This window comes from Aspergillus heteromorphus (genome assembly GCF_003184545.1).
Source record: "Aspergillus heteromorphus CBS 117.55 chromosome Unknown BO70scaffold_7, whole genome shotgun sequence".
In the NCBI taxonomy this organism is placed as follows: Eukaryota; Fungi; Ascomycota; class Eurotiomycetes; order Eurotiales; family Aspergillaceae; genus Aspergillus; species Aspergillus heteromorphus.
In genome coordinates, this window is record NW_020290412.1 from 140198 (window position 1) to 165659 (window position 25462).

A 25462-nucleotide genomic window follows, 5' to 3' on the forward strand; every position below is an offset into this window, starting at 1 on the left:
CCCATTGCGAACGAAACTAAAAACCAACCATATCATTTTTCATGGAAGCATCATTGGTCTAGTGGTAGAATTCATCGTTGCCATCGATGAGGCCCGTGTTCGATTCACGGATGATGCAAATCAACCGTCTCATTTCTTTTTTGTTTTTGTTTTTGTTTTTATTTTTCCCGGCTGGTGGAGCAAGTATGGACGCCCTCGGAGCTCTCTATCTACCAGACATACTGCACCACGCCCTAATCGCGATACTACTGCATTATCAGCATGCATGAGACCTGCAGAACCAAGACCCTGTGCAGGAACCTACCGAATCAGCGAAAAGAACTTACTCAGGGTCCACGATAGATAGACACCATTATCACACGGTGTCGGACGCTTCCGCCGAGTGAACCCCTAAAATGCAGGGCACATGCCGCTATCTATGCGGGTTATTGGGTGAAGAAACGGGATCTCCGCCGGAGTCCCTGGCGGGAGCTGCCGTGTCGGGGGGCCAAGAATCTAAATGTCCGAGGAGGTGTTGATCGATGTAACCTCGAGGACCCTTTTGATTTTGGGGTCCGGAGGTAGCCGATCGTGAGGACAGGAGGCGGAGGATAAATAGGTCATTGGTTCTGGAGAAATGGAGCAATCAGTACGAAGTCACAGATATTCATTCCTGGCAGAACTTAGCGAAATGTCTCCGGTCAAGGTGGGTGGACTGTATACTGTGCTTCTACCACGGTACTCCATGGTACTAAACTTCTTGGCCCAGATGCTCCTCTCCCTCCTCCCTCTCCTCCTTTCCTCGTCGCTGGTCGCTGCCTCCGCCCACGACACCGAGCGCCGTGACAGCTGTGCCTACTACTGTGGTAGCACCTGCTACTGGTCCAGCGATGTGAGCGCCGCCCAAGCCAAGGGGTACGAGCTGCAGCAGGACGGCGAAACCGTCCATGATTACCCCCACGTGTACCACGACTACGAGGGCTTCGATTTCTCTGTCTCCGGCACTTATTACGAGTATCCCATCATGGACGACTATGATGTGTACGACGGTGGTTCTCCTGGGGCGGATCGCATTATCTTCAATGGGGATGATGAGTTGGCAGGCTTGATCACCCATACTGGCGCGAGCAGTGAGGATGGGTTTGTCCAGTGTACTTCCGCTTAGAGAGGAGGATGGATTGTGCTAAGTTGAGCCTCCTTGGGCGTCTGTCTATAAAGTCATGTTATAGCTATAAGACATGTATATGGTCCGTATATATGATGTAAAAATTATACTTATCGCGACACCTTGATGTGTAGTAGATATCACCGCCATTTATTGTCCCATCCAGCTTGTTCCACCGCAAAGGCAATGGCAAGCTCGGTGAATCGGGCCATGTGCTAATTTTGTTAGTAACAATCTCGCGGGCATCTAAAGCTGGGAGATGAACATACGTCGATAGAGAAATAACCTGTTTCGTCATCGACGTCCATCCTGTCTTTTACTCCATGGACGTAGGGGTCGAAGTTCCCCGGGAACTTCCCTCCTGCCAACGGATCGCCCTCCGAGGCGAAGGCCGACGGGTAGTTTAGCTGGGTGTATGACATGTAGTCCGACCCGGCGCCACTGATGATGTTATTAGATAAAACTTTAAAAAAAAAAAAACAAAGAGAGGAAATAATGAAGCCAAGATAAGAAAGAAGCAAGGGGACTTACGCTGCAAGTTCATAGACCTCGGTCGGGATGGAGATATACTCCCGGCTCAGACCGACTGTCCAGTTTGTCAGCGCCTCATCCGCTTCGGTCGCGATAAAACCGATCATCTCAGTCGAGTTACGGGCAATGAAGGCCGTCATGTCCTACGTATCATCTGTCAGCTATCCAAACAGATCCCAATCTTACTCTAGGAAGGTCACTCACAAACTCCATCATCGCTCCGATAGTCGCACCCGACTCCTTCTTGTATCGTGCAATAGCTTGACTGCCCAACAGCCCGCCCTCCTCAGCAGCATACCAGTGGAACTCTACCGGTCCGTTCTGGGGGGTGTATCCGGTCATGGCTAGGATGCGGAACGCCTCCAGGATACTCACGGTACCAGAGCAGTCATCGTCAGCACCAGGGGCTGGGAGGAGGGGGAACAAATAGTTAGCTGAATCTTGGTGGGCGCCAAGGATGGTCAGAGGAAGGGAGAAATTGCGGACTTTGGGCTCGAAGCGCGCAATGATCGACGACTGAGGGAACGAGTGGGTGAAGTACTCCAGCGAGATGTGGGTCCGGAACGGGGATTGCTTGATAATCTGTAGATTGAAAAATCAGCTTTTGCACCTCTTGTAATAACCGCAACAAGGGTGTTGGGGTGATAACAAAGGTTGGATACCTCAGCAATGTGCTCATAGAGCCACTGAGAGCTCATTTCGCCATGAATACCGCCATAGTACCGGTTATAGTAGCTTGTCATATGCCGGAGGGTATGTTCCATGTGCTCTTTTTCGACACGGTCAAACAGGGGTCTGATGAGGCTTTGGTGTTTAAGGGCGGGCAAATCTATGAGAGTTACGGTCAGTCTATCTCAAGGTCCTCGGGTAGTTCCGGCAGATATCAGACTCACTCGCAGAGCCCGCCAACGCATGCACCTGATTCGCATAGAACTCCTCATGCTCCGTGATGTCGATGAACTTCTTCCCGCTCCGACGCAGCAGCATCTTGTCGCCTTCGGTCATCCATTCCGGCTTCGGTTCTCCGCGGACGTGCAGCAGACGGGGTTCGGCGAGGAGTGCAGCGCTTCCAGGATCTAGGGACTTAAATGCGGCCACCGGGTCATCCGGATACCGGCGGAGGGCGGCCTGGATGGCGTCTTCGTTCATGGTGAAGACCTCGTCCTGGCTGGGAAGAGCCTCGGTGGGGGGTCCGAGAAATGTCTGGCCATCAGAAAAGGGGTAGTGGGTGCCAAGGGCTGCATTTGCAGCGCCCAGGAGCAGCGGAAGGGTCAATAGGGAGCTTCGCATGGTCGAGGATGGAAGGATGAGATGTTTGATGAGTGAGATGGAGGTCCGACGGGGGTGGGCGCCTATTTGTATGGGCGGCACGGACCTCTCGATAAGATACAATAAGGGACTTGCCACTTTGGGCCATGGCGTGCTGTCGGGCTTGGCATTTCCTTGGTCCGCCATTGGCCAATTTCATGACCTATCACATGCCCATTCCTTCCCGATGGGGAAGTTTGTTGGCATCAGCGTCGTGCTTATTAATGCCACGTTTTCTGCAAGGCTGTGCCTGAATAAAGGTGAGATAAACCTTTAATCCTGACTGAGTCGGTGGCTGGGATTATCCATGGAAAATTGCAACACCGCAGGCCACAGTAATGCATCTATCATCTTGTCATTGATTCTCCCGGATATATACATATGTTCCGTCTCAACGCCCCGCAGCTTCACCAACTCGTGCTCTAACATGGACATATTGATAATATCATGCCAAGCCCTGAGATGAGATGACGCAGCGCCTCCCGGTCGCGACCTTCCTCCACAAACCCCAGGCTCCGGTACAGCTTCAACCCATTGTGATTATACGAGAACACGTTCAAGCCCACTCGATGCAGCCCCCCGTCCAGGAACGCCCAGTCCAATGCCCAGTTTATCACTTCGCGACCATATCCCTGGCCCCGAGACTCATCATTTGGATGGTGGGGTCGTTGAGGATCTGATTCTGGATGAATGTCTTGTCCTCGTCGTTGTCTTCGAGCGCGCGGTAGAGTAGACGCTGAGACCGGAACTGCCATTCTGGTGTTTGGAGGGCGGTCATGTTGTAAACGGGGCTATGTCTGATGCGATATATAGGGGATGCTCGACGAATCTGGTGAGTTAGTTGACTGCATGGCAATTTCACCTCATGAGATTATTGATACGGGTCGCATGAAAGTCGGAGTCAGGTGAAGATAGCCGAAGTGGATGATGGAGGGGAGTCCGAGCGCGAGGAGGAGCGGCTTATGGCTTGGATGCTGCAAGAGATTAGCGAAGAACAGGGACTAGAAGATTACACCCGCCACAAAGGATCCTCTACTCCCGAACCACAACGGCAGAACGCTGTAGCCTGGCGATGACTCATTTTCTCACCTGAGGATGTGTCCCAATATACTGACTAGTAAAGGGATTGATAGAGAGGAGAGATGCTAAACCCAAAAAGGACCAACGGCAGATAAGGTGGAGATTCATAGTAGTACGGAGCAGTACTATGATGGCTGATACCCGATTGGTTAGTTGTGCCGTATGTCACGAAGCTTTCCAGTTCCAGCCCTGCGCGTCATGTGATGGCCGTTGACGGCCTTCGTCCCTCTCCTTCTCCGTTCTTCTTCCCCCCCCTCCTCTTCTTTCTTTTCCGGTCAACTCAACCTATATCTAGCAGACAGCATCATGAAAGCTGCCACGGATCAGCACCTCTTCACTCCATAATTCGCTGAGAATACACCAGGCGATGAGAATGCGACGCGTCGATTGCCTATATACCGAAGGAATGATTCGAGACTGGCTGCTTCAAGACATGCTTCAAAAGAAAGGGGGTGTATACAAAGGCATTCCTTTACACGAGAAGGCGGCCTCTCTACTGTCCAGAGGTTTCATTCAAAACTGGAATCCGTCTATATACTGTTGCTGACGGGTAGGCTCTTGATACAAGCATTCATTTCACTGTGAGCACAAGGCAGACACGAGCATCTTGACTTTCAGATTGTTGGTCTCATGCACCATTTAGAGGCTGTCGATACACCTCCCCATCCACCGTGGTAGCCAGTGTCCCATTAGCCATGAATATATTCAGCATCGCATCGTCTTCCACGTGAAGCCCTCCAGGTCCGGTTACTTTCGTGCTGAAAGAAGCTCCGGTGCCTGTGGGATTAGATTACCAATCCAACCGAGTCAGTGTAGATGACTTCGGCGTCGAGGCGACGGACTCCGAGCCCGTGGTAAAACGAGCTCCATCGTCGGAGTAATTCGAGTATGTCACCGCCAGAAAGTCGATTATCGAAGTATTGTTGTTCTTCTTGATGGTCACATGGGCGATACTGGGTACCTGACCGCGCAGGGTGAAGTTTCCAGCTGGCGGGATGAGGCTGCTTGGGATGGTGTCCCCGGGGATATATGGCGTTCCCCACGGCACCCCATCAGGGATCGGCGCGGGCATGCCGAGATGGTAGGGCTGACAACCGGTCAGTCGGGCCAACATCAGACGGTAGATTCGTCCAACAGGTGCGGTGGAGTTGGGACAAGGGAGTGGGTTAGCGCCACCACAGGCCGGCGACACGATCATCTTTTGCCAATACATGATGCGGGTTCCATCGGGTGACCAGCGGGGATCCGCCCCAGCGTTCCAGTTTGGGTCGTTGATGGTGCCAGAACTGCCGTTGCCTGGCGCGTTGATCTGTTGGCCGTAGTAGTCGGGATCGTGGTCACCCTCGTTATCCAACAGCCAGGGCTGGAAAAATCTTCGACCCCGTTATTGCGAACCGATGCCACCGTGTTCATTGTGAGCAAGTCCACCACCGGTGGCACTCCGCGCATGGCCGACATGAACATCATCCGATCACTGCCCCATGTATCCAATATACTTGCCATCGGCCATCCGGTAAGACACCCACGGGATCCACATACCCCGGGTGAGTTGTAACGCGGCGGACGCGGCCGGTCGCGTGATCTGCGGCGAACAAATCGATGTTGCACGATTCCCAGGAGGATCCAATGTAGAGTAACACTTGCCCGCGGTCGGTGAAGCGCCGGAACTCGCCCACGGTGATTGAACTCCGGTTGATGAAGAATTCGTCGCCTGCAATGGTCATGGGCCGCATGCCGTCAGGCGGGATTAGGACCGTCGCATTCACCATATCATATTGCGGGCTGAGAGGGGACCACGTTTCGGGGGGACGGGTTGAAGTGCAGTCGGCCGAAGTAGGCATACTTATTGAGCTGCCCTGCAGATGTTAAGCTGAAGGAATTTCCGCCGAGGTGGAAGTTGTCGGGATGCAGACGCAGCTCGCGGACAGTGGCTCCGGAGCCCGAGTCATCGGCAGTATTGCTCAACCGAATGGGAGATATATGGATCTGATCTGGGGTGCATCCATCACTAGATAGCGGCGCGGATCGGCATTCAACGATGTTGGACCCAGCCATCACGCGTCTGCCATCATTGAATGCCTGGGGTGAAAGAGAGATCCCACGGCGGTGATGCGCATGTTGCCAGGGGAGAGGTGATGATGGCGGATACCAGCTGAGAGCAGGGAGCAAAAATTGCAGAATAATATATGCTGACGATTGCCACGTCTGTCTTGATGTCATATTCCCTGGAATTTCTTGGTGATAAACCGGTGCCGTCTTACTATTTCGCAATGCACACATATGCCACTGGACTGAATTTAATATCCATGGGTCATGGTGAATCTACTATTCCCGCTCACCATAATAAACGCACTAGCTCATCACTCCAGCGCCCGGCTACTCGTGGGCTGGAGAGAATGAGAACAGAGAGTCCAAGGATAAACTGATTCAGGAGGTAAAGTTTGTGATTAGAGACCGGGAGCAAATGTTGGCTTTCGCAGAGAGACTGTCCGAAACCACCCATGGAAACAAAATGGTTCATCTATGCACGGATTCATTGGTTCTCTAAAAGGTATGGAGCGCTTAGCCTCCGAGATTCATGCCGAGTAACATCACACAACAGCGTTCGGCGGTGCGACACAACCAGTTACACAAAAATACGTCAGATCTACAACTCCGTACCTGCCATGTTTCCCATCTTTCCTTCGTCCAGCAACACACCCAACAGCCTCTAGAAGACCGAGGTTAAAAAAAAAGAAAAAGAATACATACAACAGAAGGGATTCGCTGGTGGTCACCCACCCAACTACTAACCTCCCGGCGTGTGGCTTAAGTACGGCTGAGCGGACGGGAAGCCCTGTTCTCCACACCCTATGGTCGTATGTGCTTGTTTGTCTTGGGGGAGTGGATCATGAATGGTGAGTTGATTTGGGTCATGGTAGTGGAGTGGGAATAGAGGATGGAGAAATAGGCGCTTTTGGAACCGTGTAGAGGGATCTGGGTACTGTAGGGGGGGATTTGCCATGACGGTTATCTTCTTCAGTTGTATGCTTGACTACCCTGCACAATTGGACTCTCGGCTCGGTCTCACGAATTCCGACCCTGTCTGAGAGTGAATGATCAGATTGTGGTGGTGATTCTAGGTAAAGTTATATCTGATTGACTCGCTATGGGCCATGCTTCTCCCGTTTCGGATCACATGGTACTTAGGATTTTAATTGTAAAATGACACGGTGTTTGTGTACTGATGGTATATGACTTCCTACAGCAAGTCCCACGTGCTATTACGCCACATACTACCAGTCCAGCAGTTTGCATGTATATACAGAGCATACACTAGTGACAAAGGCCATAGGAGCCGAAGTGTAGCTGGTTGACGGGCCGCTTCACAGTGACCAGACAGAGGGGTTTCTGCCTCCCCTTGGGGGTGTCCACTTTCTCCTGCTCTCCAATTGAGGCTAGCTGGTGGCATTCGCAGTGTCGGTGTGCAGGGGATATTTTTCGTCCACGCGGGGAGAGAGGTGGCACTCGATAAGTACTGGGAGAATATATGTACAACTTAATCACCGTTGACTATGTGCTACTTGATTGCAAGAGAACTAACCTGCATGGTCTTCGAGGTAACAAAAAAAAGGGGGGCAAAAAAGGAAAATACAATTGCATCATCCGTGAATCGAACACGGGCCTCATCGATGGCAACGATGAATTCTACCACTAGACCAATGATGCTTCCATGAACAGTATGATGACATAGTTGCGTATACAGTCCAAAATCAGCACAGGCAGGCAACCCCAAGTCTAAGAGAAGAACAGCAAGAATCATCCGTCAACTATTAGATAGTGAAATGAATTTCTAGCCTTGTATCTACTCCGTGGAGATAAACTGACTTGGTGTGGGCGCGTGCCGTGTTTCTTGAGGCCTGACATGTGGGGGTTTATTTGTGATCTTCACGAGAGAAACGACATATATATGATATATATATATCGAAGCCAAGACGCGACTGCAGCAGGATTCCACGAGGGCGTTCGCGAACAGACCAGCTAGACCGCGAAGGTCTACTCAACTATTGGGCGAGGTACCTACCACTCAGCCAGGGGATTGCCATTCACTACGTAGAACACCTGATTGAATAAGCAGGTCATGCGCGGAGTTCCATGTCTCTTGTTCGCATCCACGGTTTCTCCTTCAACCACCAACTCAACTAACCTTCTCTACGCTACCTCCGGCCAGCTAACCGACATCCCCTCAGCTATTTTATTTCTATCGACCAGCGAGTCTCTCCATATTTTCAAACATTCCACAGCGATGACTAGCGAAAGAGCACGCCATACTCCAACACGAGATAATTTCCCACCCGCGCCGCGAAAACAAGCTCCATCTACCAAGAGACAGACATCCGTGCGAAGGAGCGTCGCCAAGGCCAGCTAAGCCACCGCCAGATCCATCGCGCTTCTTATATATATATATATACCAGAGACTGATTTTATAGCTCCTGCTAGCTCACTTGATCTTAGTACGGAAGACGGAGTAGTCCCAGCAGGGACCTTTCTTTGCACCCCCAGTCATCGTGCCATAGCCACGTCCACGGTCCACTCTGCTATCGTGGATCGAACCCCAATAAAGACACCCTCCACAGTCGCAATACTTCCTTTCTCTTCTCTTTTCCATCTAGGTTTCGACCCAACCCTTGGCCTTGGCGATCTGTCCCAGTGACGTGGTGATCTACACGGTATACACCAAGTTCAAACTGTTTGATCCTTTCTCTCAGATTCCCCTGCCGTCCACCAGTCCACAAATAGCGCCGATGGATGAAAGATGGACAGCCCAAGGTTCCATTTCGAGCCCCTGACGCTATCGGGCCCAAGCCATTGGCGAAGTTGATGTCCCTCATGCGCGACTTTCAGGAAGCTTGAGAGAACCGTTTGCTCCCCACTGATACAGATCTGCGCATCTAAAACGGAAAGATGTTGGATCCCCCGCAACCCTGATGCGCAGCATGAACCCGGTCGCCTCACCCCCTCTTCTCCGGACTACTTCACCTTCCTCCTGCCCCTCTCAACCAAGCCAGAGCAAAAAAAAATAAAGGATACATGCGACAGAGGGGATTCGCTGGTGGTCACCCACCCAACTACTAACCTTCCGGCGTGTGGCTTAAGTACGGCTGAGCGGACGGGAAGCCCTGTTCTCCACACCCTATGGTCGCATGTAATGGTCCCCCCTGGGAGGCGGGTTGTATATCCAGCACAAAAGCAAGCCGGAAATAGGAGGGGAAGGAATCGGAATTCCACCCGAGCCGGGATGGAGCAAACCCGACGAAAACTGGAGTTAATAAACCACTAATATGGAAAGTTAATATAACGACTAATCAAAGTACGAATCTTTCTAAGAGCGCTACAAAATCATTCCAGAAGAAGAAGACTTTCCTCTCAGGTTCCACCCCCCTACCCAGAGCAATCTTGTTTAGTCCATATTCTGACCCCCTTGGCCTGAAAGGTTCCTCCGCGGAAGGGTTTTCCAATATGACCCGGATTACCCTCAATATATAGCCCCCCTGAAGACCCCTATAGCTCCGTCTGCTATATAGGGGACTCGTTAATAATATCAGGATACTGGGGTAAATCTTTCTCCCATCCGGCCATCGTGTAGCAGATACAAAAGAGTGATAGACACTCCGGGCTAAGCCCTACTGTGAATGTCAGAGGTCTGTGACGCCCCGAGTGTAGGAATCGGGATTGAAAGAGGGTTAAATGTATATCAGTGGGCCCACTCTCCACCCATATGGTTCGACAGAACCGGCAAAGATCTCGAGAACTAAGACACGGACAGTTCGCCAGCCTACAACGAGGTAATCTCGAGGCTATGGATGGAAGGTAATGGACATGAGAAAGCCAGGAAGGCGCTGGCTGGTACTGCAACTGCAGCCCTGTATAGGGCGCAGGGCACGGGGCACGCGAAGAAAAAGTGCCAGCGGGTCAAACACATCCCAGCCAAAAAAAACAAACGTGATCGGAAAGAATGATCACGAGAAGGGGAGAAGTTGATCAGCGAGCACTCGGCCGTTTGAACGATCCAGATCGCCGAAATTAATCTAACCTTATTACCGGGCTTGGCTGCGTAATGGAGGCCAGCCCTAAGCCCAACCAGGAGATCCGCCCGGGGGGCGCAACGCGACGGACGAGCGATACTGAACAGTTGCCACTCGCGATAAACCCGTCAACTTCAGCTGGATGTGGATCCTGTCGGAGGATTCCACGACAATCCACGTGTCGAGGCATCCATTAATATTCCCCCCCACCCCTGGGTTCTTGGTTGACGGTTGACGGATCACGCATGAAACAAGCCCAGCCCCTGCCTGCCACAGGGGCATTTGCATATATACGGAATTGCCGTTCCCCCTCTCCTCCTGCACGGCCCTCACCTCTCACAAAAACAAATGTAACCGCCTCGTTCGTTCGTCGTCGTCGTCGTCCTCCTCGTCCTCGTCCTTGCTTGGACTCCCTCTCCCTCCTCCTGGTCTCTTTTCCTTTCCAGACAACTTCCCCATGGAAGACGTCTGGGAGAAAACATGACTCTTTCGCCCGAGCGAATAGCCTACTTGGCTCAATCCCGCATCCCCGAGATCATCGCCTGTAACTGCGCCCTCATCGTCATTGCCACTGCCGGCCTGCTGGTGCGCATCTTCGTCCGCATTAGATATCTCACGGGCCTCAATTTCGACGATGTGCTATGCATTACCAGTTATGTATGTCTTCCAGGTTGCCCTTGGCCTACTACTACCTTCTTCGCAATGCAATATACTGATGCACGGCTGCCTGATCTAGATCTTTACTTTTGTTCTGTGCTTTACTGCCATGTGGAGTAAGCCCCCCTGCGACGGACAAGCGATCGCATGATATACTGACGGGTGGTCTCTCCTCTCAGTGACTAGATATGGATTCGGAAAGCACATTGGAACAGTATCCAGCATGAGCGCCCGGTCCATGTTCCTCAAGGTATGCGATCAATCAGCTCAACTCCATGATGAACCAACCATAGATCCCTCCCAAGACCATCACTGATACCCAACCCACCTCCAAAGCTCGACTTCGTCACCATGCTCGCGTACGTCCTCGCCCTCGGAGCCATTAAGATTTCCTTCTGCCTCCTCTACCTGTACATCTTCCCCGGAAAGAAATTCCGAATAGCCTGCTGGTGCCTAATGGCGATTTCGATCGGCGAGACCATCGCGGAAACCCTGGTGGTGATCTTTCAATGCTGGCCCGTCCACAAGGCGTGGGACGCAACCGGTCTGGTAGAAGGCCACTGCGTCGACATGGAAACGTTCTACTACATCAATTTTGGAATCAAATTGGCCACCGACCTGGCGCTTTTCACTCTACCCATCCCCAAGTTAATACAGTTGAAGATGACGGTGGGAAAGCGAGTTGGTTTGGTCATGATGTTTAGTCTTGGTCTTCTGTATGCTGCCGTTGCCCTTCCCCCCCCCAACACACTTCATGGAAGAACAATCACACGAGATGATGAATGGTTCACTAACATCCAAGCCCAGTGTCTGCGTCGCGAGCGTTATCCGAGTCACCTACATGAATTCCTTCTCCGTCGACCACACCTGTACGTCCCTCCCCCCCATCTGATACTCTCCCCCTTCTAACTACCACACAAACCCACAGGGTCAATGGTCGACACAATGAACTGGTCCTGCATCGAAGTAGCAATCGCCATCTTCATCGCGTGCATCCCATCGTTCAAATCGCTCATCACTTACCGCTTCCCCGCGCTGAAGCGCCTGCTCGGCTTCTCCAGCGACGACTCTCGCGGCCCATCGAAGATGTACGGCGACTCGACCCGTCGAACATACAACGGCCTATCGACCGGGCGCAACAGCATCAAAATGAAGACCATGACGGGCCACAGCATTTCTGGCGTGCAAACCACCGCTCACGGGTCGCAGGAGTGTATCATCCACGCGGGCATCCATGTCACGACGGACGTGAGCGTCAATGACGTTAGCGTGTGATTCATTATTGATTGATGGCACGCTCTCGAAGATGAGTAGCTGACTCGCATGTCTTTCCTCGTCTTCTTTTCTTTTGCTTATTATTTTGGTCTCTTATTATTTACGGTGTTATTATGGTCTGATTCCCCCTCAATTAAAAACTCGAATTCATTTTTCCAACCCAACTACGAACTACCCAACTCACTCACTACTAATCATTACGCCATCGAATTGACTCCGTACCTTCGTAACGCGACTCGCGACTCGCGACACCTTGGACGTACGTGCATAGTCCCGTCCCCGAGCGAACGGTCTAGATACTAGATACTAGATAGAATACGGAGTAATGGCAGTGGAATGTGGATTCCCCAACCCCAACCCCAATCCCCAATCCCCAATCACCTCCCCTCACCTCCCCTCCCCCCGTTGCCAAGCATCGTGACTGCTGACTCGCACCAAGAATTAAGGTCAATGGAGTGGACCCGGACGACGTACTCTACACGGGATAACCCCCGGACGTGAAACCATCGAGATCCGCCATCTAATCTACATCGTTCACGCCACTGCCGCACCAGTCGGGATCCCAAGACACAGTGTCACTGCTATTGGCAGGAGGGCGCTCAAGCGCCCCCCACTCCCACAGTGGGCGGTGGGGCGTTGTCTGAAGATCGTCGGGTCTAAAGTATCAACACTCAACAGACCTCGGAACAACGGTGCCAAAACCAGCTAGCTAGATAGATAGCTAGTTGTTGTCGTTGGCGGGCCGGCGCCCTTGGCCTGGGGGCTGATTCATTGATGAATAACCTAACCTCACGGTTGGAGCTGCGATAGGCACACGCTGGGTTTGAGTGACAGGTTTGGGTCGTCGCTGGTTTGGGTTTAGATTCCACTTCCACGCGGACAAACGTTTTCAACGAGCCCGCGCCCTGCTTGCCGTGGGGTTGTTTCATATCTGCCGAAAATTGGTTGTCTGAGTCCAGGATGGCGGTTGTTGATGGACCGAAGAGGGAGGGAGTGGATGGCAAGTACTCCGTACTCGGTTGGGGGGTACGGAGTAGGTAGGCACCTAACCGTGCTAGCCCGTTGCCGTGGAATGACATCAAATTGAGATTAATATAGATAGACCAAATGGTGCCTGGCAACCTACTGTGTCTGTGTCTGTGTACTCAGGTATGGAGTACTGTGATAACTGATAATAATATGAGCAAGTTGGCCGGATTCGAAAACCCGCCGCCAAGACACGGGCCTCGAACAGGCTTTGTTCTTTTTACATAATTTAAAACCGTGCGAAGCCGTTCGAACTCCAGCCCACGAAGGATCGAGTCATATCGACGCCGGTGTCTTTTTTTTTATTTCTCGAGCCATCGGCGCTTCCGTGACCGGGTGAGAGATAGGGGCTCTGCTAGGTAAGTGCTGACAGACATTCCGGATCATCATCGGAGTACCGTGGGAGTTCGATAATGAGGGTAGTGTCGTCCGTGAATAAATTTTCCCCATTGGGACGGTTGCTCATATTGCATTGCGGTAAGAGTGGGTGTTTATCCCGCCGTCAGATTCTTATGGATGGAATGTTCTCCACCCCCTTGCAGAGATTGCAACCCGCGTGTTTGACGGCTGGGCGACCGTCTTGACGGTCGGGCCTGAGGGCTGTGTAGATATCTACATCAACCCAATTGCTGTGTAAAATATTAGGGGTACTTGCAGATCGGCTGCTGATCTTTGGCTTGATTGAATGTAGCCTGGACCACTTGGATCAACAGGCTCAGAGCATCGGTGCGAGGTCTCGGTATGCGGGAGCCAATGGTGGACGAAGGAGGGGAGAGAATGTTCTAGACAATTTAACAAGAGTAGGGGATTCACACGCATTTGATCGGGCATCAGATCGTGGTAGGAACATGGCAGCCTGATCGACAAATGATTCTCTTTATACCGAGAGATCATTGGTCAATGGATATCCAAAATATTGTTGTAGAACAAATCCCTTGGAGTCGACAGTTGATAAATGTCTGCTCGCTCAAATTTCTCCAATCTTGATTTTTATATAGAATATGGAGACTCTCTCCACCCCAACCGCTGTCGTCGTGGATGTTGTGCATCAACACCTGGAGATCTCACTCGGTGGGTGGATGTGGATCAACGAGGATCGTACGATATCAATCAATCGTAGATCCTCAATGGAATGTGGATGTCACCCCATGATCCGCTTACTAAAGAAAGTGGTCAGTCATAGTTATCAAAGTCTGGAGTAGATTGCAAAAGTGGACAGGGCCGAACAGCCAGCAGTAAATGAATTACGGTGGAGTAGATACTATATTGTCAGGCACCACTTTTCTCGCCTTAATATCTGTTCATATAGCCCCCTTATTCTCCCTCCTGAGTGCATTATTGCGCGTTTATCCAAGGTTCATCTATACTGATGCTGGCAAGGGGTATAGGGGATATTGGGCTCGGTGCTCGCTATGCTTTGCGACCCGAGTATCGGCCGTTTCAATCATTATGGCGATTCATCGGACACGCCAATCGGAAACGATGGGCTAAACCAATTTCTCATTCTATCGATGCCATTATTGAGAACTAGATTGTGAATCCGATCTAGTAGTCGGGTCTATTGTCAGGCACAAAGCTCAACAACTCCTTGGCATATGCTGCTGCCGCCGCCGCAGCATACCCTTGCTAATCCTTATTCTTGTGGGAATCCGAGTAGTCGCTGATACCCCGGATCACGAGACATGGGAACTCATCCATCAAACTGGCAGCCTCCATTTCGAAACACAGGACCTTGTGGTCCCGACGTATACGATTGCGGGTTGGACCGTGCTTCATAACCTGGTTTCCAGAAGCAATGAGCCCATAGTGGACCACGGGATCGGGCGACGGTCTTGGCTCGCGCCTCACTTCTCTGGCGCTTTGGCATCGCTCGCATGATGCATCGTCGCCGGGGTGGTCGTATTCGGCTTCGTACAGCGTGTCTTGCTGGAAGCCTGGGTACGAGAAATCTTTCCGTAGCAGAGGGAACCGAGTTGGCATTTCCTTGACGGAAGTGCTCAAACTGTTGCCACGCAGCGTATGCTCGGACTTGAGTATGTTCACAGCGGTCAGAAGCACATCTGGAGGTCGGTTAAGTGAGCCGGTAGTAATAAGCTCGCCATTCCGAATTGTTTTGCCAAAATCATACTGGAGAACGGCTCTGTGGGGTCCGCTGGGAATACCAGCCACTACATCCCCTAATCGAATGTCGCGTTCCCCAGGCGCTCCACCCCCGATTCCAACCATGAGGCGAAGCCGAAGGGAGGGAAATGTCAACAGCATGCGATTTGCTACCGCGGCGGCGGAAATGGTACCGATAACCCCGGCGGGAAGGCAAGCTACTTAGCACAACGTTATGCGCCCCGATAGGGCCAAGTATGTAACTGTTTTTGTCGGCCAGGTCCTGAGGTAAACGATCGTGCTCTTCATCTAACATCGCTTTTGCCACGGTCAACTCCGCGTGAAGTGCGCATATCCAGCCAACCGTGTACCTCTTATGTGAAAGAGTCGCTGTATTCGGTTCCTTTCTAGATTTGTGACATTGATTATGCGACGGGACACATGAGCCCATCTGCTCTGCTGCAGAGCCGTGAACTTGTGAGGTAGAGATCGCCGTTGCAAGTCGGGTAAGGTGGGAATCATATGATTGTCCACACTGGCCATGTTCTTGAGGTTGCATTTCCAGCGGGGAACGCTGATGACCCCATCCGCGAAGATCCAATATTGGTGCGATCTCATCCAATCTTCGATAGGAATAGTGCTGCCAAAACCTTGATCTAACTCATCTTCTAAGCACTGCACGATTTTCTCGTATATATGGATCTTGAGGCCACTCTCCTCTCGTACGTTGTCATCTGCATCGAAGGCTATATTCGAATCCGGAAATTTTGCCACAGCCATACGATATTTATCGGAATATTCGGATTTTGTCCGTTTGAAGGCGTCCGTCGCAATTCCCCAGCGCTCATTCTTTTCCGATTTCTTTAGATCGTCCCATAAAACGATTTCGAAGGTTGAGACACATACACCTCCATGAGCATAACTGCCAGCATTACGATATGCGGATACGGATGGATCGGTATATCGTCTGGATCGATAGCATCGATTGTGTTTTCCAACCCCTCTCCATTCCCAACCCCGATACCACCAAGATCCACTGTAGTATGAATAAAATGATAGCGGGGTGAATTGAAATGTATTCAAGAACAGAATATTGGATGATGTGAAACCGGAAGGCTAGAGCCACGGAGTTCCGTGCAGGCGAAGGACCGTGTATCCAAGAAGTACTGCGGGTACGCGCTTAGTCTTCTCGGTCAAAGTGGCAGCATTTTCCTTGAAAATTTGCTCTAATGACAGCGGCGCGTCCGAACTCTTCAAGAGAGCCTTGCTCCGAGAAGACTGGGCTTTCCATAGCCTGCCGTCTTCAAGCGTCCTGTTCAGTCTCCGCAAAGGCTTGGCCTTGATTTTGTCGATTCGTCCACACAGCTTCTTTATAGCAAGACGCACAGAAGAACTTCCAATTCTCTGACGCTTTGTTGGAACTTCAATTCTCACCTTGGGTTTTCTCTGGAGGGGACTGGCCTGTAACTGCGCTTGTTGCCACAATGACTCACACAGCTTCACTGTAACGAATATATCGAAGCTATATTGATCCGCTGTTTGGGGCGTCCGATACGTGGCTAGTTCGAGTCGCACTGCACATTCGTGGCTGGGATAGCAGTTGCATGTCTTCATAGACGTAACGAGAGAGTGAAAAACCGCGCTTGCGGCAGTTCAGACCGAGTCGGGGGGCTCTCTCAATTTCCTAACCCGCTGTTCCGGTGCTTCCAGTGTCTTACAGCTCTGCTCCTTCAGGGTATCCACACAGTCTCTTGGAAGTCTCTCAAGTCTATGCCGTACCAGGCACGGAGATCTTCACTTTCCTCCTCGTTTGGTAGAGCATCGGCAGTTTCTCGGATTATGGACAGAGTTTCGGATAGGAGAGGGACGGCGTTCGTCTTTCTGCGCACTATTAACAATGGGCGGATCTTTCCCTTCATGGTAATCCACCCAGGAATCGGGTATCTTACCTTGAGAATCGCGTCGTGTGTGGTATAGCTTGCTATTATACAGGAGCTGTCATCCACATCACAGTCAGTTTTCCTGGTTGATGTAGTTTGCATCGTGGTCAGGTCAGATTGACTCGTTCCGGGGAGTCTGTCATGCAGCTTCAGGTAATTGAGAATTCCCCTCGGCCAGCATGCTGGATTTCAAGCTGACATGGCGACCATTCAGCCCTAACGGATATTGACATCATGCCCACGGTATCCGTCTCATGCTGACGAGGGAGATGGGGAGAAGTAGGAAGAAGGAAAAGGGAAGAAGGCAGACAATCGGGTTGAACACGTGCGGGGGATGCGGGGTCCCTCCGCTCCGCCTGAGAGCCTGAGCGCCTGAACCTGCAGGCGCGTCTGTCCACTTCACCCCTGTCGGCTCTTATGATGCTACAGGGATGTGCTTCAACGTTGGGTCATGGACAGGGAGAAGAAATGCCGTCATGTTATCTATCTGATTTACTCCAAGCATTCATTCATTATATATCAATGTTCCAAACGATTATCTATACAGTGTTGCGGCCCGGCAAGGGAGGTAATTGGTCCGCGGCAACAGCCACGGTCGCACAACCGAACTATCTCACCGCGCAGCAACGCGCAGCAACGCGGCGCCATTCCAGCCTCAATACACGATGACTTCCTGCGCCAAACAACTCTCCAGATGCAAAAAAAGGTATATAATCAATCAAAAATACATACAACAGAAGGGATTCGCTGGTGGTCACCCACCCAACTACTAACCTCCCGGCGTGTGGCTTAAGTACGGCTGAGCGGACGGGAAGCCCTGTTCTCCACACCCTATGGTCGTATGTGTTTGATATCAGTGAGAAGGGAATCATGTAGAGCAGTTTGACATGCGGACCGAACACTGACAAGGCAGTATACAGTTGGGTTGTACCCCAGGATGGCATTGTTGCATTATGTTGTTGGTTTTATGGCTGGTTAGGAGACGACATTCCATCTGGAAAGGTCGCATCATGACGCGTCGTACACAACAGGGTTGCTTTGAGAGACGTATTAATAAAGCGCCGGGCACTATATATATATATATATATATATATATATATATATAGTGCTCTGGGTGGAAAGGGACGATCGGCTACATAACGAGCATCCGGACGGCTTTACATCCTTCGGGGTGCCGGCCAAAGGGGAGAAGGACATGCTCGCAGGTGTTGTCGTCTCCCTGCACGCGCAGATGTCTCGAATGGATCACCTAAAAAAAAAGGATCTGGTTGGAAGCCTTACCATGCAAAACGGCCAGCTGTTCTTCGCCACGCTCCTCGTCCGGATTGGAGCGGATAAGGGAAGAAAGCAATATGAGGAAACTGGATGTATGATTGGCTCAGCTAACAGATTGAAACCCCCGCATGCCTAACCCATGAAATTCCAGCCCACCAGGAGATAAGTAGTTGCATGCACGCATGAGGGCTGCGACTTGGAGTAAGCGATAATTATCCCCAGTCGCCCAAGTGGAATACCCCGGCAATGGTCGAGGCGAGCAGCATCATGGCCACACCATCATCGCCAGAAAGCCTTCCTGAAGAACCTTGCTCTATATGTTTGGACCTCATTTCCGACAAGAGGATTTTCGGGTACATCAGGAACGACCCGGATAGTAGGTTGCCCGACTTCACACTAGAAGACTGTGATTCTATATTTCACAAGCGGAGACCTTCTTGTGCCAGATACGAGGAAAGTCTCTGCAAATCCTGTGCACACCTTAGAATTGAGTGTTTGGAACAGATATCCGTGAATAATTTCGACAAATCCTGGCCCACTTATCCGAACCCCCACAACGAATTTCGATATGACTGGAATATTGCAATTGTGCTCGACCGTATTTGGGAGATACAGGCCCGAAAGGAAAGCTGCTTCTTATGTGCACGAATTACGGAATTACTCACTTTGGAGGGTGGCACCGACATAAGCCAGGTTGTTCATGTTGATGTACAATTGGATAAACACGACCACATCTATTTATCTGTACGAGAGCAAGGTCAAAAATACCCATGCGCAAGACTTTATGGAAACTTTGATTCTTCAACAGAAGCAAAAATGCCAGATTTCACAACTGAATATAGCGTGAGCGAAATTGACTGGCTGACAGTCAAGAAATGGATTGAAGAAAGTCTAGAAAGCGCCCAAAAAAGCTCAAAAAGCATCGGCTTGTGCAAGCCTCCAGATGGCTTTCGTTTGATTGATATCCGGGAGCTCTGCGTTGTCCTTGCCCCGACACCCTGCGAATATGCATGTCTCAGCTATGTTTGGGGAACAAACACATCGTGTCAAGCGACCTCGGAGAATATCTCTGACTTGGAACAATCAAGGAGCCTCGAACGAGACGATCTACCGCAAACCATACGAGATGCTATCGAAGTTTGCAGCAACCTTGGCAGCCGATATCTTTGGGTTGATAGACTTTGCATCATACAGAATGAGGAAAGCTCGTCCAAGAAAACTCAGATTGACGCTATGTGCGATATATATAGAGGTGGCCTCTTTACTATAGTTGCTTTGGAAGGCTCTCACTCAGGCCACGGTCTGCATGGTGTCTCGCCCGAATTGGGGCGTTCAAGATATCCTCGATTCCGTATTGGCGACCAGCTATTTGAGGCGTTTCCTGACAGTTTCGATGGATCCTGTAACAGGTCAAAGTGGCAAACCCGCGGCTGGACATGCCAGGAACGCATAATGTCTCCCCGGTTGCTTTTCTTCACCAAGAACGGGCTTTATTACCAAAGCGAGACTGATCCCGAAATCAAGACAGATATTCAAGAGTGGGCGGCTGGTATCCGTCACCGAGGAGGAAATGCCAAATACTTCGATTACCCTCTCCTGGTTGCGGAAATTAGCAATAGACAGTTCAGCGTCGAGGAGGATATTGTCAATGGACTTGCTGGTGCTCTGGACTTTTTTGTGGGAAAGGGAAACCATCAATTCTCAATGTCTTTGATACATTTCGATGAGGCAATTACTTGGAGGGTTTATGGCCAAAGCCGAGGCCGCACTGTGTTTCCTTCATGGTCCTGGGTGTCCGTCAAGGAGAGTCCAGAATTCGAATCTGAGTCGAAACTTCTTCCTATTGCATCCTGGGCTGTCATTGATAGCGCAACAGTCAGTGAACTTCGCTGGCTGAAGGCTGGCAATGAAATTCCTTTGGAGGAAGAGGCAATTGTAACTGGAACTTTTCTATGGAGGCATGGATGCATGAGATCGGAATTTCCGCATGAATTTAGGAGTCTAATGGGCCGTGATGAGTACATGCAACTATTCAGGTACAGGTTCCCAACGAACAAGGCATTCAACGAAGCTTGTGGTGTTTGGCCAGGTGGAGAACAGAAAAATTCGGAATTGCTTGAAAAGTTTACCCAACAGCAGATAGAAGCTGGTGGACAGCCTATGTCTATCCTGGCTCACTCGCAGACGATTGTGCTGCCCTTGGTAGGACGACCAGATCAACCTGTACGTTTTATGTTCCAATACGAGGGTCTATTTTTCGGCTACATGGCGTTTGATCCGAGATCGAAGCATTACACCGCATTGGAAGCGGTGAAACCCTGCACAAGGATTACTGGAGTGGAATTTCTAGCCCTTTCAGCCTCATGGTACTCGAACTGGAACTTGTGTTACTATTATAGAGACGACAAAGGCTACCTGAAACCAGTCGACAAACTTGATCAACTCAGTGGACGCAAACCCACAGATCTTCCTTTTTACCCGACAAAGAACAATGAGGCTATTCTCGAGGAAATCCATGTGAACGTTCTTGCCATCAGAACAACCAATGATGGGATCTCGCATCGATTAGGCTCCGGTTTTATTCCTCTTATTGTCTGGTTGACGATCCTCAAACCTACATTCAAATCAATTGTCCTTCAATAAAAGACGATTTGTCCGGCCAAGGTTTGTATCAGACGGGGCATTTGACACCTTCATACCACCACGGCCGCCGGATTCCGACTCTTGTCTTTCCCTGATATTGTTGTTTTTTGTTGCTTCGTGTGTCAGCGGAGTTGCTGCCGAGGTCGATGCCTCCAGTCATCTCTCTCTTCCCAAATCCCTCTTCCTTCTCGAGGGCTTGTTGAGCAGATCACCTCACTGCCAGTCTAATGCTCCTCCGGGCTGATATCTTTGCTGCTGTACGCGCCCGTCATTATTATGTTTGATTTATTTCTGCCTCATTCTAAAAATATATGCAATGTCTGCGGTTCATGACACGTGCATTATCGTAAAATCAGGCTTCATCAGGGAGGTTCCCTCTATTATTATATTACTAGGACTTTGTTGCAGTTTGAAAAAAAAACTTCTATCCACCCACCCATCCCGATTATGCTGTCCACAGACATATTGTGAAACCCACACGTATACTTACAGCTAGCCAACCGGACCGGGGTGTTGTGCGACAAGAAATACATACTATGGGCCCTACAGCAGGAACAACCGATGGTTTGTGCAACATCAGACTATCATCCGTTAACCGCGCCCGCAGCAAAAAAACTTCTACTTCCTGCGCACCAAACAACATCCAGATAACAGGAATGCTATATAAAAAAATTAAGAATACATACGACAGAGGGGATTCGCTGGTGGTCACCCACCCAACTACTAACCTTCCGGCGTGTGGCTTAAGTACGGCTGAGCGGACGGGAAGCCCTGTTCTCCACACCCTATGGTCGTATGTACTGTCTTTATCAAAGAGGAGGATCATATAGGGGGGGCATCGTGTAAAAGACTCAAGAGGAATGTACGCGAAATGCAAGAGGATAAAATAGAAGAGTACCAGAGGACGCTATACCGTTGCTGTGCATCGGTATGAAAAAAGTAAAACTGGCTGCTATTGCTCAAGATGCCGTAGACGGTGGGGCTCTGCACGCCGGTCTTCATCCTGCGCTTCTGTACAAGAGCCATTGAACTGATAATCTGGGGCTCTCTAGTCGAAGAAAAACCTTGTGGCTTGACCACAACGCAGACGAGGTTGCTCGCAAGGTCGAAGTGCAAATCAAAGCCAGCGAAGACGGAGTAGTCCACGTCTCCGGTGATGTGGTGCCCTTCCCCCGAGGGTCCTGGTACAGCTCCCTGAAGTCTTGTCCCAGCGTTGAGATTTAACTTCTTTGTTCTAGGAAGCGTTCTATTCTCCCGTTCGAGAAACCCCAAAACTCTATAGAATGTGTCCAGAAGGAGAAACCCCAGGGTGATATGTATCTTGGCCTCGCTTTCAAGGGCCCTGTTCATAGCACTTTGAAATCTGGCCTGGTGGCCGACTGCAGGTTCTATTAGCTATTGATTTGTTAGATCACTGAGCCACATACCCAAGAAATTTGTGAGTGGAGCCTCATCGCCTGTCTCTGGAAAAGGTTCCGAGCCCTCTGTGACGCCGAAGAATCTCTCCAAGTCGGAACTTGTCATGTCCTCAAGGTCGATATCTGTCCTCTCCTCCCCCCCCCCCACTTCAGCCGTCATACACTCCAGCATGTCTTCGTCCCCGTAATCGTCCAGGTGTCCTTGTGCAAGATCCCGGGTCTTTCGGAATATTTCGGGCGCCGACGTTAAGTAAGGCATGGCTGTTGCAATACCCTAGAGGGCTGTGGAGGGATTTCAGGGATGGGGCATGACTTATATGTGACTGAAAAGAATTTACTGGGGGGACTGATGAAGTAGCGATGTCATGTCAGAGCCAGCGTGGTCCTGTTTGGGTCTAGCGCCTGTTGCGCAGAGGGCATTCCCTCTCCCTGTCCCTCTCGGCTTCCCTTCTCTTCCCCCCTCTTCTCTAATCTTCATGTACGCTAAAATCACCTCATTCACTGACCACGCGTGCCAGGCCTGCAAGCGCCCTCTACCTCAGAGCCAGAGGCAATTGATTAGACCCAGTTTACACCTAATGTGACTGCCGTTAAAACCCCTTCGCCTGCGTCAACAGCCAATCCCACCGATCAATCCACCACTGAATCTGGCTCTCCCGCCAGGAATCCTCCTCAACATGCAGATTCAACGTGTTCGACAGTGTGGCATTGTACACGAAGTTCTGGCGCGAGGTAGTATACTCCGGCCAGTGGGGGATCCAGTCAAGTCCGTGGTGGTTGGGGTCCTTGGTCGAGGCAAAGCTGATCCAGGTGGCCTGCAAGGCATAGCTGACATGATGCATGGCGGTCACGTTCTGGATGGGCAGGTATGGCGTATAGGGTGCATAGGGGATGCGGAACTCGAAGCATAGGTCACTGCCGTGCTGGGCAAACCCTAGTCCAAGTCCACTAGACTCGGGGTGGATTGGGAACCGCCAGGGGTCTGTGTCGAAGCGGTAGCTGTATACCGGCTGCCCACTACCTTCATTCCAGCGTTGGGCTGTTTTGCGCCGGCCTGAGATTGCCTATAGTAAGTTAGTCGGGAAGCTCCGGTAGCAGGCCGATCGGGAAGCTTACGCTCCAGTCTCCCCCGATAGCATATCCCACTCGGCTCCAATTTCCGGCTTCGAATCCCGCCGCTTGCGCCTGCGCGACCCAGTCGACATCCAACGATTGCGAGTACGGGGGTAACGTGTCCAGATCCGCGTACAGCGCCACGATCTCCTCCGACGTGCTGGCATTAAGCGCGAACTTCTCCTGCACGAGCTCAACCAGCTCTTCGCTCGTGTTAGCGCTGTTGATGAACGTCGTCAGACCCTCGTCGGAGTTTGCGCCCAGAAGAAGTGCGACAGGGGCCATCTGCTGGTGAGAGAACTGCGAGGAAGGCGAGTTCTTGAGGAAGTCACCGTCGATGACGGGGCGAAAGTCGGTGCCGGAGTTGGCTGCGTACAGACTGGCATTATATTGTTGGAGAGGGAGGTTGCGGAGACAATCGATCATCTCGATAGATGAATTGCAGCCCGTGCTCTCGCTGACACTGTCAAAGTACCCCTGCTGCTGCTTCATGGTTCCCATAAACGGCGAGTAGGCCGTCACGCTGGAGATGATACCCGCGTGGAAGAGACCTGAGTTCTGGCCACTGTACGCCTGCGCGAGCAGTTCGACGCTGAGGCCGCCCGAGGACTCGCCCCAGATGGTGACGCGGGATGTGTCGCCGCCGAAGCCTTCGATATTCTCTATTGACAGTCAGTCAGTCATAATGGACGAAAGGTTGGAGACCCCGAAGATAGTACCTTGAATCCACTCCAGCGCCTTCCACAGATCGCGCAGTCCCAGATTAGCAATCCCCTCGCGCACCGTCTCCTCGCTATTCAGATACCCGTACCCCGCTAGTCGCGAATTCACCGAGACCACCAAAACAGGCATGTCGATCTGCGTCGAGGTCTGGACCATATAACCGAGATTCATCATCGGGTCGCGAATTGCCCCTTGGTAGAATCCGCCGCCGTAGATCCAGACCATGACGGGTAGGCGTTGGTCGGGTGTCGTGCCGACCGGCCGCGCAATGTCAATATTCAAACAGTCCTCGCCAATCGGCCATCCCCAATCATTCTGATCACCCCAACCGGGGCAGGTGAGGCCATACCGCGTCGCGTTGTGCGCCCCCGTCCATGTCTCATTGAGTGAGTCGGCTATGCGCAGCCGGCGGGCGTGCGCGTATGGAATCCCTAGGAAGACTTCACTCGATGGTTGTGGGACATGAAACCCCAAATCTATCGTTGATTAGCAAATATAGGGTCTTATACAAGGTGGAATATGGCCGTGAACCCACAGGATCCGTTCCGGGTATATCCCACGACAGGGTCCGCCGGAGGAAGCGCATATGCGCTGCTCAGCGCCGTAAGACCGATAGCCAGCAACATGCGCATGACGAACATCAGTCCTTCATAAAGAGCGGAACACTAAAGGAAAAAGAGGAAAAAGCAAAAATCCATCCCCAGGAATGAACCAGGGTTCCTTTTAACGGCCCCCATGGTTTGCCCCACCCAAACGCGGGGAACACAACGTTACCCCGGATACTCCCCAGACGTGGATAAAAAGGGTTACGGTACGACGCTCGCCCGGAAATACTTCATCCCCCAATCACATCACCTCCGCGCTCGGATCTACGAAACCATCAGTTGAAGATAAAACTCGAGCAGAGAGTGGAGTCATCCGGGTTACTCTTCTCCCGGAGAGGAGGGGAGATATAGAGTTGGACGTTGGCACGGAATGCGCACGCGGAGATAAAGTCCGTTGACGGCAGTCGGGTCCGAAGATTTTGTCCAACTTCAACTACGTCAACGTGTACACTGTACAATGATGAAAGATCCTCTTTAGTCCTCGCAGGCTCGTTGACACGCCCCGGATCTCGGATACGGCATCAGTTTTGCTTCGCGAGCAACTGTCAACTCTCAACCA

At 51.3% G+C, this 25462-nt stretch overlaps 10 protein-coding genes and 2 non-coding genes across 12 annotated transcripts, besides 4 other annotated features; 3 read left to right on the plus strand and 9 right to left on the minus strand.

Annotated features, from left to right (window-relative positions):
• Positions 1-47: 47 nt before the first annotated feature.
• On the plus strand, positions 48-118 carry BO70DRAFT_t102. Its single transcript has one exon. It is a non-coding gene; the product is annotated as a tRNA-Gly (tRNA).
• A 630-nt stretch (positions 119-748) lies between these two features.
• On the plus strand, positions 749-1144 carry BO70DRAFT_369763 (RNase Ms,minor; the record flags this gene model as incomplete). The annotated part of the gene is made up of 1 exon (XM_025544700.1): positions 749-1144. The coding sequence occupies one exon, from the start codon at positions 749-751 to the stop codon at positions 1142-1144; it is 396 nt and encodes a 131-aa protein (XP_025400908.1).
• A 140-nt stretch (positions 1145-1284) lies between these two features.
• Positions 1285-2824, minus strand: BO70DRAFT_287985 (Zn-dependent exopeptidase; the record flags this gene model as incomplete). The annotated part of the gene is made up of 6 exons (XM_025539266.1): positions 1285-1359; positions 1414-1585; positions 1676-1818; positions 1880-2257; positions 2338-2504; positions 2569-2824. The coding sequence occupies 6 exons, from the start codon at positions 2822-2824 to the stop codon at positions 1285-1287; spliced, it is 1191 nt and encodes a 396-aa protein (XP_025400909.1).
• A 723-nt stretch (positions 2825-3547) lies between these two features.
• On the minus strand, positions 3548-3937 carry BO70DRAFT_360450 (uncharacterized protein). Its single transcript, XM_025542780.1, has one exon. It carries the CDS (start codon positions 3759-3761, stop codon positions 3597-3599), a length of 165 nt encoding a protein of 54 aa, XP_025400910.1. The 5' UTR covers positions 3762-3937; the 3' UTR covers positions 3548-3596.
• A 3763-nt stretch (positions 3938-7700) lies between these two features.
• On the minus strand, positions 7701-7771 carry BO70DRAFT_t114. The gene has a single exon. It is a non-coding gene; the product is annotated as a tRNA-Gly (tRNA).
• A 784-nt stretch (positions 7772-8555) lies between these two features.
• BO70DRAFT_209562 (uncharacterized protein) lies at positions 8556-9124 on the minus strand. Its single transcript, XM_025538650.1, has one exon. It carries the CDS (start codon positions 8932-8934, stop codon positions 8641-8643), a length of 294 nt encoding a protein of 97 aa, XP_025400911.1. The 5' UTR covers positions 8935-9124; the 3' UTR covers positions 8556-8640.
• A 1484-nt stretch (positions 9125-10608) lies between these two features.
• Positions 10609-12060, plus strand: BO70DRAFT_333076 (uncharacterized protein; the record flags this gene model as incomplete). The annotated part of the gene is made up of 6 exons (XM_025540951.1): positions 10609-10785; positions 10865-10901; positions 10965-11035; positions 11122-11501; positions 11593-11654; positions 11714-12060. The coding sequence occupies 6 exons, from the start codon at positions 10609-10611 to the stop codon at positions 12058-12060; spliced, it is 1074 nt and encodes a 357-aa protein (XP_025400912.1).
• A 1557-nt stretch (positions 12061-13617) lies between these two features.
• Positions 13618-14037, minus strand: BO70DRAFT_209569 (uncharacterized protein). The gene has a single exon (XM_025538651.1). It carries the CDS (start codon positions 13978-13980, stop codon positions 13699-13701), a length of 282 nt encoding a protein of 93 aa, XP_025400913.1. The 5' UTR covers positions 13981-14037; the 3' UTR covers positions 13618-13698.
• A 675-nt stretch (positions 14038-14712) lies between these two features.
• On the minus strand, positions 14713-16118 carry BO70DRAFT_369766 (purine and uridine phosphorylase; the record flags this gene model as incomplete). The annotated part of the gene is made up of 3 exons (XM_025544701.1): positions 14713-15404; positions 15451-15557; positions 16093-16118. 3 exons carry the CDS (start codon positions 16116-16118, stop codon positions 14713-14715), a joined length of 825 nt encoding a protein of 274 aa, XP_025400914.1.
• BO70DRAFT_360453 (uncharacterized protein) lies at positions 15993-17158 on the minus strand. The gene is made up of 2 exons (XM_025542781.1): positions 17136-17158; positions 15993-17067 (listed from the first exon to the last, which is right to left on the minus strand). The coding sequence occupies exon 2, from the start codon at positions 16798-16800 to the stop codon at positions 16303-16305; it is 498 nt and encodes a 165-aa protein (XP_025400915.1). The 5' UTR covers positions 16801-17067; positions 17136-17158; the 3' UTR covers positions 15993-16302.
• Positions 17159-17791: 633 nt separating this feature from the next.
• Positions 17792-17832: a sequence feature (Protein overlapping with rRNA (BO70DRAFT_422254, PWY86684.1) was converted to a misc_feature.).
• A 31-nt stretch (positions 17833-17863) lies between these two features.
• Positions 17864-17982: a sequence feature (Protein overlapping with rRNA (BO70DRAFT_422254, PWY86684.1) was converted to a misc_feature.).
• A 250-nt stretch (positions 17983-18232) lies between these two features.
• Positions 18233-18493: a sequence feature (Protein overlapping with rRNA (BO70DRAFT_422254, PWY86684.1) was converted to a misc_feature.).
• A 110-nt stretch (positions 18494-18603) lies between these two features.
• Positions 18604-21044: a sequence feature (Protein overlapping with rRNA (BO70DRAFT_422254, PWY86684.1) was converted to a misc_feature.).
• Positions 21045-21866: 822 nt separating this feature from the next.
• On the minus strand, positions 21867-22721 carry BO70DRAFT_394702 (uncharacterized protein; the record flags this gene model as incomplete). The annotated part of the gene is made up of 2 exons (XM_025546476.1): positions 21867-22423; positions 22472-22721. 2 exons carry the CDS (start codon positions 22719-22721, stop codon positions 21867-21869), a joined length of 807 nt encoding a protein of 268 aa, XP_025400917.1.
• A 210-nt stretch (positions 22722-22931) lies between these two features.
• Positions 22932-24939, minus strand: BO70DRAFT_427717 (alpha/beta-hydrolase; the record flags this gene model as incomplete). The annotated part of the gene is made up of 4 exons (XM_025547906.1): positions 22932-23526; positions 23579-24237; positions 24295-24774; positions 24834-24939. 4 exons carry the CDS (start codon positions 24937-24939, stop codon positions 23053-23055), a joined length of 1719 nt encoding a protein of 572 aa, XP_025400918.1. The 3' UTR covers positions 22932-23052.
• Positions 24940-25462: the final 523 nt, after the last annotated feature.

Excerpts from the sequence above, each read along its gene's own strand:
- BO70DRAFT_360450 (XM_025542780.1), bottom strand. The coding sequence starts at position 3,761 with ATGACCGCCCTCCAAACACCAGAATGGCAGTTCCGGTCTCAGCGTCTA.
- BO70DRAFT_209562 (XM_025538650.1), bottom strand. The coding sequence starts at position 8,934 with ATGAGGGACATCAACTTCGCCAATGGCTTGGGCCCGATAGCGTCAGGG.
- BO70DRAFT_209569 (XM_025538651.1), bottom strand. The coding sequence starts at position 13,980 with ATGATCTCTCGGTATAAAGAGAATCATTTGTCGATCAGGCTGCCATGT.
- BO70DRAFT_360453 (XM_025542781.1), bottom strand. The coding sequence starts at position 16,800 with ATGAAGACATGCAACTGCTATCCCAGCCACGAATGTGCAGTGCGACTC.